At 38.2% G+C, this 12,754-nt stretch overlaps 3 protein-coding genes across 3 annotated transcripts; 1 reads left to right on the plus strand and 2 right to left on the minus strand.

The window, feature by feature from the left end:
- Window positions 1–3: 3 nt before the first annotated feature.
- On the plus strand, window positions 4–2,013 carry LOC118740714 (mitochondrial import receptor subunit TOM70-like; the record flags this gene model as incomplete). Its single annotated transcript, XM_036472362.1, is given in 2 exon segments — window positions 4–262; window positions 339–2,013. Coding segments are annotated over 2 exon segments (1,050 nt in total), but the record flags the coding sequence as incomplete, so codon positions are not given.
- Window positions 2,014–6,254: 4,241 nt separating this feature from the next.
- Window positions 6,255–8,322, minus strand: LOC118740726 (sialin-like). The gene is made up of 6 exons (XM_036472376.1): window positions 8,203–8,322; window positions 7,947–8,134; window positions 7,424–7,873; window positions 6,971–7,355; window positions 6,524–6,762; window positions 6,255–6,461 (listed from the first exon to the last, which is right to left on the minus strand). The coding sequence occupies exons 1-6, from the start codon at window positions 8,252–8,254 to the stop codon at window positions 6,333–6,335; spliced, it is 1,443 nt and encodes a 480-aa protein (XP_036328269.1). The 5' UTR covers window positions 8,255–8,322; the 3' UTR covers window positions 6,255–6,332.
- Window positions 8,323–9,102: 780 nt separating this feature from the next.
- Window positions 9,103–11,247, minus strand: LOC118740716 (sialin-like). Its single transcript, XM_036472364.1, has 5 exons — window positions 10,954–11,247; window positions 10,152–10,834; window positions 9,689–10,085; window positions 9,332–9,573; window positions 9,103–9,265 (listed from the first exon to the last, which is right to left on the minus strand). The coding sequence occupies exons 1-5, from the start codon at window positions 11,072–11,074 to the stop codon at window positions 9,152–9,154; spliced, it is 1,557 nt and encodes a 518-aa protein (XP_036328257.1). The 5' UTR covers window positions 11,075–11,247; the 3' UTR covers window positions 9,103–9,151.
- Window positions 11,248–12,754: the final 1,507 nt, after the last annotated feature.

Genomic DNA, 12,754 nt, shown 5'->3' on the forward strand with positions numbered 1-12,754 from the left:
TCATTTATTGCTGATCCAATAGAGGGCATTACTTTGCCTATGGCAGAAGACGGAGCAAGTTTGAAAGGTTTTGCGCGGGCGAAGAAAGCATTGGAAGAAGAGCAGTATGAGGAAGTTATACCAGAGTGTACGGAAGAGATTGAGACTTCCGAATCGGAATCACAATACAAATCGGAAGCTTTGTTGTTGCGCGGCACTTTTCATATGCTCTCGGGTAATTTCGCTGCAGCGAAACAAGATTTGGATGCTGTGATCAATAACGGTATGTGAAAGGGTTTAAGTTTTTTATGAATATTTAATTAATAATAGTGCAACTATTTAAAATTGTTTAATATTAGCTGATGCCGATGTGTCGCTTCGTGCTGCTGCCTTTATTAAGCGTGCCTCCTTGCATATACAGCTAGAGGAGAAAGACTTGGGGCTGGCAGATTTTGATGCTGCGTCGAAATTGCAACCAGAAAATCCAGATGTTCATCATCAGCGTGCACAAATCTACATTTTGATTGATCAGCTGCCTGAAGCACTCAATGAATTTGAAAAGGTCTTAAAAATGGCACCAAATCATGCAATGGCTTACATACAGAAATGTTACGCCGAATATCGTATGGCATTGATGTCCCAAGATCAGATAAGACTAATGATAGTCATGAACGAATTCAAGAATGCCATTGAGAAATTCCCCGACTGTGTTGAATGTTACAGTCTGATGGCACAAGTTTTGGGCGACCAGCAGCAATTCCAACAAGCAGATCAATTCTACGAGAAAGCTCTTAAGCTAGCGCCAGAAAATGCTTCATTATATGTACATCGTGGCATAATGCTACTACAGTGGAAGGGTGATATTGATAAAGCCATCGAACTCATGAATCGAGCAGTAGAAGTGGACAACAAATGTTTACTAGCATATGAGACACTCGGCACAATTGAAGTGCAACGGGCAAATCTAAATCGTGCTGTCGAACTTTTTGAAAAAGCAATAAAACTGGCAAAGAGCAGATCAGAAATGGGTCATCTATATGCTTTGCGAAATGCCGCAGTTGCTCAAGTGAATGTTACTCGTAGATTGGGTATTGATATGTCGACAGTATCTGCGCTGGCACAATCGGGTACAATACCGGTGTCGGTATAAAATGTAAGCGTGTGAGAAGAGGAACTTTAAAAGTACTTTGAAGTAGTATCAAGTTTAAGTAATTTCGCTGCAAAATAACCATTAATATAAGAAATTCCAATAAGCTAAAGAAGAAGGAACTTGCAGTTAATAAGCGTGAATATAGCATACAAGCATTTCACCTCCTTTGGCCCAACCTTACCGAGCAAAGTCTAATCAGTGCAGTATAAGAGGTGGAAATACTCATATAAAAAATTCATGCAACTAAATGAAAGAAGAGGTGCTCCTAAGTTTTTTTTTTTTATTAAACTATGACGACACTCCCATAAGCTTGTATTATTGTTCTAAGTAAATGTTTTCTGGGGGGTTAATGCCTAATCGAAACTAGAACACAAGCTTTCCCATTTTGTGTGTTTATGGAGCGGAAGCGGGTTTGGCGCTTTTTATTCGGTCACTCATAGCTAGCTCGCTATTGCCGTAATTCACAGTGTAAAATGAAATTCACAGCCAAAGTTATGTCTACCGAATTGCGAGCATGGTGGGTTCTAACACATTTATATGTAGGTAGTACATATGGTTTAATATACACTATTCAAATTTAGATATTGCGCCACATAAATGGAGCACAGAAGCTTGCAAATTAAACCTGAGTATGCCTTGTTTAACAAAAGTGTATTATGCGAATAATCACAAACATATTTTATTACTTATAAATAAAATTTTAGTTATGTAATTATCGCCTTGTTGATCCAAAGTCATTACATTGTTTAATTTCTGTTGATTGAAATTTATTGTACCCTGGCCATTTTCTATACACACAATATTAAATTAGATCATAACTATTTACGCTTACATTATTGTTATTAATAAAAACGAAAACGTTTAGAGCTAAAATATTAGCACTTAAAGCAGTCATTGTTTTTATTTTATAACCAACGGATGTTGTAAGAATTCCCACTAAAGCTTTTTTCATCCTTAAACAATTCTCGCTTTTGGGTTATCTTGCTAAGGGTAAGTACTTGGACCGGAAATGTATTATAAATAGTTGTCCGGAGAAACATTTGTTCCATTTCCTTGTATTTTCAAGCACTAAAAGTAGACGCCTTCGATTCGCCACGTCTCTGCTCGCTTGACGAAAAATTTCTACGTGAAGTCAACAACAAAGTTAGCAAGCAGTTGTTGTGGCAGCAGTGCTCAACCCCCCAGTTTCTGTCATGAATCATCTTCATCCTCCGCCTCTTTAAGCATGTGAAGAGGTGCTGGGCACAGCAAGCAGGAATGAGCGTTGGCAAGTTTCGTTGTACCTCATTAATAGTTTCGTTCGTTTCGCCCCTAACTGGTGGCGAATCGACAGCGGCCAGTGTTTTTTTATTACTTCCTTCAAATTTGACGCCGATTTCCGTTTTTTACCGGATTTGCACATTGTGATGCTAAACATCCGGTTCATATGTACATATATATGTGCAAAAACCGAGTACCTTAGTAGAATCTAACTAGTCATAGTTCTTTAAGCGAAGCTTTAAAATCAATATACATACATATATGTATATTTTTAGTTGGCAATTGTAATTCATTAATTAAACAAACCATTGTTAACATTTATAAGTTATTTTAATTATTGCTTGTGTGAGTGCAGCAGTATCCAATAGCCGTTTACATTGTTTTCTTACATCACCAGTTGCTTTAAAATTTGGCAGCACTGTTTGAGTAACTGTAAAATGATTTTGTGAATTTAAAGAACGCGGGCGGAAACTTCATTTGCCAAGTTTTTTTTTAGCAAAGGCTTTTTGTGTGGGCGCGTGTGTGCTAATTTATAGCATTTAAAAACAACTAAACTAGTTGCCCGTCGAGTTTACTAAATTATAGCGAAATTGGGCGCAGCAAATTGGAGGGCAGGTGAGTGTTTGGCGACGTAGTTTTGAAATTACGCATTTTCTTTCTTTTTCCCCGCGTGAAACTAAAAGGAAAATTGTTCATAATGCCGATCAAAAAGAAGACAAAGCTGCCTTAAAGCAGAGGGTCTCGGCAGAGCATTTTTGTAGTGTGCGTGCAATTGATGTCACTGTGTGCATGCGAACGAGTCGTGCAGTTGAATTAAGCTTTCGCTGCCTTCTCAAGCAGAACGTGTGTGTATACGCCAGTCTTGCCCAACGTTAGCAGAATTCCATAAGCAGGTTCCCTGCGCTGGCAGAATTCCATATGCAAGTGCCCTGCGCTGGGCATGACTGGTATACGCGAATGCGACGCGCAGTCGCCCGGCGGCGAGACGCTGTCCAGCTATGCTTTAAAGGCTAGCAGAGATAAAAAGGCCATAATGGCGTCGTCGAATTCGTCGTCGGCGAAGTGTCTTCAAGAAACCAAAAATTGCGCAAAATAAAGAGGCGACTCAGAGGTGACGGGTTTTTGTGAGCTCGCCAGAGGTAGAGGGCTTATAAAGATTAACCAACAAATTGGCTTGAAAAATGAGGAAAGCGGTGAAAATTTGCGGGAAAAATGCAGAAATTGAAGGCAGCATGGAATATGATAATGGCGTAGAAAATGAACAGTTCATTAAAATTCTGTTAAAGTCGGTTAACAAAAACGAGTGGCGGGAAAAATGTACCCCCTTATTCTAGAACCCGAATTTTCGTAATTCGTAATTCGTAGCTACGCTACGAAAAACGAAAAATCCACATGCTGCAACCCTTGCGGAAACATGTGTATCATTGCCAGCTATCAGTTGTTTTTCGAAGATAGCTGAATGAAGGAAAACAAAGTGGAAAGGAATTAAAAAAACACTCATCATGTGCTTGTTTATAGTAAAATTTATTGGTTTTCAATATTTTGAGGAAAATTATTGATTCTGATGCATTTGCAGTTATGGCAGCGGAGTAAGAGCGCGCTATGGCAATGGACTCACAAAGGTATGCGGAGCTGCCGGGCATAGTAACCATGGACGCATCTATGTTAGCTTCTGGTTGAATTGTTGAACCACAAGCCAGAACTAATCCTATGCCTGAAGCTCTGGTTCTCAATCCAGTTAATGCAATAACAGCTTCTTCCAAGCCATTGAAAACATGCACTTTGTTAGGTCCACCACCTGTTGCGCTTGCTTCTGCCTTCCGACACGCTTAGAGATTATAACCCTTACTAAGTAGAATTCGCCTTTCTGTCTTGCCGGAGAAGAGGGGCTTCCGCATGTCAAAGGCATACAACATTTCTTGTGCATATCACTCCGGCTACAGTATTTTTGCGCAGAACCCACGTCGAAATTTGCAAAAAAGTGCATAGTGCAAAATGAGTTTATTAATAAGCTAGTGGTAAAAAATTTGAAACATTTATCTTAAAAAAATTTGAATCCTTTGATTACACGTGTATGTTAAAGTTTTTGGCTTCGGGCTATGCGTTTGGACACAACAACCGAAAAGCGCTGTACAAATAACTAAACCGGACCCAAGTTTCTCGATTAAGGGCAACAAAGATTCTTTTTTACCGTTGATATGAAGCAGTGGATAAAAATATACGTATATGCGAAAGGCAAATTTATCTGTTTAAATGAACACCACCAATATTTCTTGCAAACACACATTGATTTACATCTTTTTATTTCGCCTCCGACACAGAATTGTTTTCGTACAAAATTACGCAAAAAAGCTTACTCGTTCGTTTTTAGGCATGCCATTGTTACGAATTTCGAAAGTTCGAAAGTACGATTCGGATTGCAGCATACTATTTCTACGATTCGTAGCAAAATCCGAATACGAAAGAGTTGCAGAATGGGGGTGGTAGAAATTGAAGGCAGCATGGAATAGTTATGATAATGGTGTGGAAACTAAACAGTTCCAAAAAGTTACGTTAGAGTCCGTTAAAAAAAGCACGAATATGCTGAGGAAAAAGAAAATGAAAAATGCGCGAAAATCAGTGATGTACCCTCAAACTTTCAAAAGCGAAATTTTTGTATTGGTCGATTCATCGGAATACTGCAAATGATAGATTAACCACAGGTTTAAGCCTGCTAGGCCAAATTAAAGATTGACGCCACAAATTTTACATATGGCTTAGGTCGAGGCCACGCAATGAGCGGCTGAGCGGCTTAAAATTAAAACATATAAAATACTATTGAAGTGGCCACGCACTGACCGGCATTTCTGTATGGCGCCGCTCAGCCGCTCTTCCCTTTGCCATTCATTGCGTGGCCTGCACCTTAGGCACAACAACGTATATGGTAACCTTTAAAAATACATATGCTGAAAACAATTTGGTTCTTGACAACAAAGTTCTTAAAAGAGGTCTGAAACCCTTTATTCCCCAGAAATCTATGGTGTTGTTAGAGGTGTGTCCACATGTTTTAAGGAATCTTATGTTCTAAAGTATGTCAAATCCAGCATTCGATACAATCGAATTCAATCCAACTACTTTAAAAATAAGTTTTTCGGGGAATGAGATCCCTAAACAGATTATATATGAACATACAAAGCTTGAGGTAGACCTTTATATACCTCCCTTAAGGCAGTGCAATAATTGTGGACGATTAGGTCATATCTTAATGTCCTACGAATTAAAAGCTAGATGCCTTAAATGTGGCAAAAATTAATCCAAATCAGAATGTGAAGTAAATAATAGCATTGTATGTGGTAATAGTGGCCACACTGCAAAGGTCAAAGTTTCCTCATAGGGAGAAAGAGATCGCAGTTAACCGCATCAAGACGGTCAAGAAAATTTCTCGCAAGGCAGTTCGTGATACTAACTTATTATCCTAACAATGACAACAGATTTAGTATTTTCGAGGAGGATGAATCTAATTTTTCATTAGTCTGTGAGAAGGTAGAAAAAAAAAACAATAAATATGGATGCCAACGTAAATCGTTATTGAACAAATTTATAGCTCTGTCGTAAGAAAACGTGAGAGTAAACAGATAAAAAATAAACAATTAATAACTAAGTTAACCACATTCCAGTTTTTGAATCTGAGTCTTATCAAAAAATAATATTCACTCAAATGGAGAGACTGATGATACTTTTCAACAGGTTGAATTTTTCAGCTTTATTATCAAATATACTATTATAAAAACGAATTACTAAGCAACTCCAAAACAAACAAAGCAAAACTAACAATGCAATTATCTAAAAATGAGAATTAATAAAAATTTTCAATTGGTATCAATACATATGTATATTAAATAAAAGCGTCAGTGCACATCGACTAAACTAAAGAAAGCACCTTGCGAATTGGAAATTGAACTTTCTATTCCTTCTTTGATTGTTCATTCCATTCCTGCACTTCAGCTGTGCCCCAAATGCAAAAGGGTATAGTTGGTATGGTGAGAATAGCAAGAGCCAGCCAAAATACTATCTGCCATTCAGGTAAGAGGGTCTACAAAGTTGATTAAAATTAAAGAATTTGTTTAAAATGCTTACATAAAGAAGAGTGCTTACTTTTTTCGTTAGCCAACCTACTGAATAGGGCGCCAGAACACCAGCAATGCCACCCAATCCGTTAACAATAGCCATCACAGTAGCTGCATAATTTGGAGTCATATCATTCGGAGTCAATTTTATGCCAGCATAGAAGGCACCCATTAGTGCCATGGAGATGGTGAAGAATAAAATAATTAGAAGAGTATTACAGCCAACATAGACGGCTAGAACCATGAAGAGGCCTGAAGGTGTTGCGGCTGTGAAAATAAATTAATAAAGATATAACATTGAGCAACGCAGGTAGGATGTGTTTTTTTTATAGATACTTTATAAATTTTTTAAATGGTAGTAAGTCTAATACGCACGATAGTTCCAAGGAGGATTAAGGTAACACATTCCGGTGCAATTCGAATTTTTTGAATATGTGGAATTTATCTATGTATGTACTTACATGTGTGCACTCACCTATAAATGTCATCCATTTGCGCACACATGTCGCCCTTTTCACATCGCGTTTAATTATAAAGTCAGATATTGTCCCAAATAAAAGCGAAGCAAACCAAAATAATAAGAATGGAATCGAAGAGTATATGCCAGTTTTGAGTATTTGCAATTGTAAAACATCATTCAAGAATTTCGGGAAACAAGTGGACATTACATAAAAGCCCCAATCGTGTCCGATCTGGGCGCAAATGAGTACCCACATTTCTTTGCTTTTGAAGACGGTCAACCAAGGGAAAGCTGGTAAATTATGATCACGTCCAAGTCGACCCATATGTTGCATAAGATACTCCTTCTCTTTGTCTCCTAAATACGGATGCGATTCTGGGTCACTATAGCACAATAATATCTGTAGTAAATTTGTTTTTTTTATTGCATTTTAGTTTTAAAATTTCTAACTTCCAACGCATCACTTACAAAAAACAATATCCACAAAGCGGCGAAAAATCCAAATGTATAAAATACCCATGGCCATGTTGTATAACGCAAAATAGTTCCTGACACACTATTACTCAACACCGTACCCATTTGACCACCGCCCATTATAAATGCACCAAGCAAACTACGCTCATGTGTGGGTACCCAATGTGCCAAAAGAGCACTGAATGAGGGATATGAGAAGCCAGCGCCAAAACCCATTATAGCACGTAAAATAATTAAGGCAACCGGTCCAAGTAATTTAATGCACAATGGTGTAAATATTGTTAGTATGGTAGCTGTGGACATTCCACATACCAGGACCCATTTTGCGCCGTATTTTTCGGATAGGAAACCAGCAGGTAAATGCCCCAAAATGTAGCCAATATAAAAAGCGCCAAGTATGTAACCTTGCATTTCCTGTGACCAGTCATATTCACCGCCTGCCAGCTGATGGTTTTAGAAAATAGGTTTGTTAAATCAGTTCTTTTTGTGATTAAAAAAAGTGCTAGAATTTTCTTACTTTCTCTTCCTCTTCGGTTAATTCAGGTTTTGGGCAGACCTCTCCACTAGCCGCGGTTTCATTTGAATAAGTTCGCTTTAAAACCAAACGGGTGATTGTAACGGAAATACAACTGCGTAGCGTATAATTATTGATTATGGAAAAGAATCCCATTATGGCCATGATAACACGCTGTGGTATTGGGACAACTGCAAAGAAAGAAGAGCGCTTGTATGGCAAACGAGATTGTTTTTTTTTTGTCATTGGAGCAACTTACATTTGGACAATTTTTTGCCCCATTCTGGACGTTTATCCTCTGCGTCAGTCATTTAGTAGCTGTTTTTTTATAATTGAATTTAATGGAGTTTGGTTTTATAAAATTTTATAAGTTTTTTCTTCGTTTTCATTGGTTATGTCAATTTTTAATTGACGCACGAAGTTCGAAAAAAGACAAAACTGAATTGACAAAATAAACATAACCACCTAAAAATTAATAGGTCTATTAAAAAGGTAGCCTAGTAGTAACATAAGCCAGTTTTAGTAAAAAAAATTTTTTTTTTGTTAAAAATACAAAAACGACACTCGGCTTCTATTTGATTTAATTTAATTTTTATTTTATTTATTTCTTAAAGCTTTATTAAGCCTAGCTTATACCAGGTTTCAACCCTCGCCAGTCTCGTCTGGAAGTTAAAGGCGCATTAAAACCCTAAAAGACAAAGCAAAACCACTTTGAGAAATGGTGGATGTGGAAGCCGACTCTCAATGTTGGCACTTCTATTGGGGTCAACCCGTTGCCATCGAGGCAAAATCGTCTGCTATTGCCGTGGAGGAACGGCCCGCACGGCTGGCTCAACAACTCGACTTACATATACCGTTCCCACGACAGTTGAATTTACGTAACCGGAACGACCCAAATTTATATCTGGCCCGGGACTGTCGCTCCAGCATCATTCCCCAAAAACCCTTTGGGGAATTAGTATGCTGTTACAAAATAATAAAAACACGACTTGTACCTTCGAGTCACTTTATAGCGCCGAAAGCAGCCTCCAACCCAGCCGGTGTAGAACCTCCCAAAAACATTGAGGTGTAGATTAGACTTCAGTTCACTAAAAGGTCGAACACAGTGCACTTTATTCGTGTATTTTTTTTTTTGTAAATATATATTTAATAAATACTGCAATTTACCTTTCAAATACATATTTATTAAATAATAACTATAGCCTGTCCTATTCATTTTTATTTGACTCCGTTGAGTGTGGCTGATCGAAAGGTTGTACATCGCCTGAAATTAGCAACGTAGAAACTAACCAAATAAGCGCACGGAACACTTTGAATTGTGGCTGAAAAAAAGGGATTAAAGAATTTATTCATCTAAATTATCATACAATTGTTTATAAAAAAATTACCCAACGACTTAACGAATCCTTCAAAAATGGCGCTACAACGCCCGTCAAGGAACCAATGCCATTCGCAATACCCATTAGAGTAGCAGCGAAATTCGGACTCATATCCAACGGCGTCAATTTAATGCCAGCATAATAACTGCCCAGCACATTTATGGCACAATTGCTAAAGGCAAATAAATCCGCCTTCTCACTGCAGCTCAAGCAAGGCAGTAGGCTATTGTATAGGTTAGGGGCCACTGCAGCTATTAGTGGAGGTGAAAGAGATGAAAAACAGATAAATAGAATTTCTACTCTGATACTTTTAAATTCCTACTAAATTCGCTTTGTTTTCATTACAGAAAAATTCAAAGAACCTACCAGCAAAGGCCATAATTTTGCGCATAACCGTCACCGAAAAGATCTCATAGTTTACAAGCAGATCGGCAAGCACACCGGAAATCACTGACAACAGCCAATTCATAACGTACGGCAATTGATTCTGCAATCCACTGATAAAACTTTCGGTTAGCGGCAGCTGCTTGGCGTCTTTTATGAACTGCGGCACTTCAGCGGCATGTTGTAGTTGTGTCCAATCGTATTGCACAGTAGCCGAAATCATCGCCCACATAGGTAAATTTTGAAATATGCCCTTCCATGGAATTTTTGTAACACTTTGCTGACGCCTTCTTACTGTACCAATTTCTTTTTGCAGATATTGTTTTTCCGTTTCCTGTATAAATGGGCTCTCCTCTGGTGCATTGTAGCATAAAGAAGTCTGTGTAGATGAAATTACATATTAAATTTTATTTTGTAAGGCGATCGCATTAAATGATGCACTTACGAAAGCAACGAACCAGAGCAAAGCGCATATACCAAAGTAGTAGAAAATCAATGTCCAATCGTAGCGATGCAACAGCAAACCGGAAATGAAATTACCCATTGAAATGCCAATTTGACTGCCACTCAAAACGAGTGAGGCCAGCGTTGCGCGTTCCTTAGCCGGCACCCATTTCGAAAGCAGTTCACTCAAAGCCGGATATGTTGGGCCCTCGCTTAGGCCGATTAGCATACGTATGAGTATAAGTGCCAAAGGGCCGCCACATTTCACCGCTGTTGGTGTAAGAATTGTGAGCACTGCAGTTGTTGCTAAGCCGACAGCAAGCACCCACTTGCCACCAAAACGCATAGAGAGTTGTGCGCTGGGCACATGCGAAAGCACATAGCCAACATAAAAGGCGACCAAATTGCATGTTTGCAGCTGATCAGACCAATCATAGTGGATAGATTGTGTGCGTCGTTTTCCAATTGCATCCGTTAAGGTGCCATTACGTTGTTGTTGCATGCGTTCATATAAGTTAAATGAGCTTAACGTGACCGAATTGAGATTGCGCATGCGCCCATACTTTTGTTTGGGTGTAACAATGTGCGCCAGCGCGATATCCAAACAGTGACGCATTGTGTAGGCGTTAACAATGGCAAGGAAACCGAATGCGCATAGTACGAAACGTTGCGGTACCGAACCTACTGCAGCGGTGTTAAATGAAATGTGGTAAGTAAGCAATTTTGAATATTTTAAATGGCAAAAGTATTTATGAATAAATTAGTGGATATTGAGAGTAAATATTATAGCCACAAGTACTTACTCTTCTCCAGCAAGTGTTTGTGCATAGCGTATATGCCAGGAAATTGCGTGCCTATCACTGCTGTTTGTTGTGCTGCCCACGTCAGAAGAATTGCCTGCACATCTGCTATTATAGCGGCCATGTGGCATGCCAAATTTAAAATTTTTATTATATCTTTTAATCGAGCTAATCGTCCAACATATCACAAATAAGAGAAATAACGTCGCAAAAGGCTGCACCAATATGGAAATTAATTCAAAATGATAGCTAACAATTATACAAAACGATTTTGATGGGAAATATCCGATAAAAAAATCGTAAATGTTTACAAATAAATTTTTAACCGACTTCCAAAAAAGGAGGAGGTTATCAGTTCGTCGGAATATTTTTTTTATTTTTTTTTTTATGTATGTTACCGCATAACTTTGGACCACGTCAACCGATTTCGATAATTCTTTTTGCATCGGAAAGGTAGTGTCTCAGAGGTCGTCCCATACTAATCTGGTTGAGATCCGATCAGTGGATCATGAGATATATATATATATATTTTTTTTATATGGGAGTTGAAGTCGTTTTTTTTTTTGCTAAAAATTACTTGTTTCAGTAGCATGTTTATTGGAAAAGAAACAGTAGAAGCTGGTGAAGCCATAAACAGTTAAGAAAAAATAGTAATTAAAACTTGCAAAGTTTAGGTAGAAATTAAATCTTCAAACATTTTTAATGCTTTTTAATCAAGTTTTGTAAGACGAAGCCCCGATTAGTAGACTTAGTGATAGAATAATGGATCGATTGCGGATAGCTTAAATGGTATTACAGAGGGCAACTAGCAACTGAAAGCTGGCAGCTGATATAGCCAGGCACTGCACATCTGTAATTGCCGCCAAGAGTCGACCAAAAAATAAAAGTGTAAAGTAGGCTGTGTTCGGAAATGCATCAGGCTCCTTTATTTATAAACTATAATTGGAGGAAATGCTTTATTTGCGCAACTAAGTTCCCATTCGACATTTAACCGTGGTTGCGCATATTGGAAATTTTCATCATTTATAGTTTAGAAATAAAAGAGCCTGATGCTTTGGCTTCATGAATTTCTGAACACAGTATTATGCAGCAAATTTTCAGTTGATTAATGCGCAAATCGCCTAACAAGAGTAACGACATTTTCAGGGCTATCACAGAATTTATCGTAGTCCGATCTTCCGTGAAATCTACAAAATTGAATTCGAATAGCTACGAACGTAGCGTATACTTCAAATAAGCTACCGGGGATTCATTCACCTGCTGAATGTATATTCGAACCCTTGCCTAAAATGCCCAATACTTCAAGAAAATATGCAGTAGACCACACCAAAACACAAAAAGAAATTAAAAAATAAGAAATTCAAGTAAAATACAACAAAGATTTCTTTTTTAAACAAATAACTTATTAATGTTATATTTTGCAGTCTTTCTTTTTTACATTATATTTCCTCTTAGAGACTAGTTAACTATTTACTAATAGTTTCTTATGAATTACACATTAAAGTACAGAGATCTATTCCTAATTACATTTGCTAACTGCTACACATTAATCTACCTCCTCAACAGTGGGACCACTGCGTCCACCATTGAAACCGCCCGCCTGTTGACCACAGGAAGCTCCTTGTCCCCCGCTATGCAACTTCGTCATAACTGGTGTGCAAAGTTGTGTTAGTGTCTTCATCTTGTCTTCGTACTCTTCCTTGTCGGCCAACGTATTCGCATCGAGCCACTTGATTGTGTCGTCACAAGCCTTCAGTGCCTCGCTCTTCTCTTGCGCACTGAGTTTATCACCAGCACCGTCCAG

Source organism: Rhagoletis pomonella, unplaced genomic scaffold (assembly GCF_013731165.1).
Source record: "Rhagoletis pomonella isolate Grant_MI unplaced genomic scaffold, Rhpom_1.0 Rhpom_scaffold_00006, whole genome shotgun sequence".
NCBI classification, from domain to species: Eukaryota; Metazoa; Arthropoda; class Insecta; order Diptera; family Tephritidae; genus Rhagoletis; species Rhagoletis pomonella.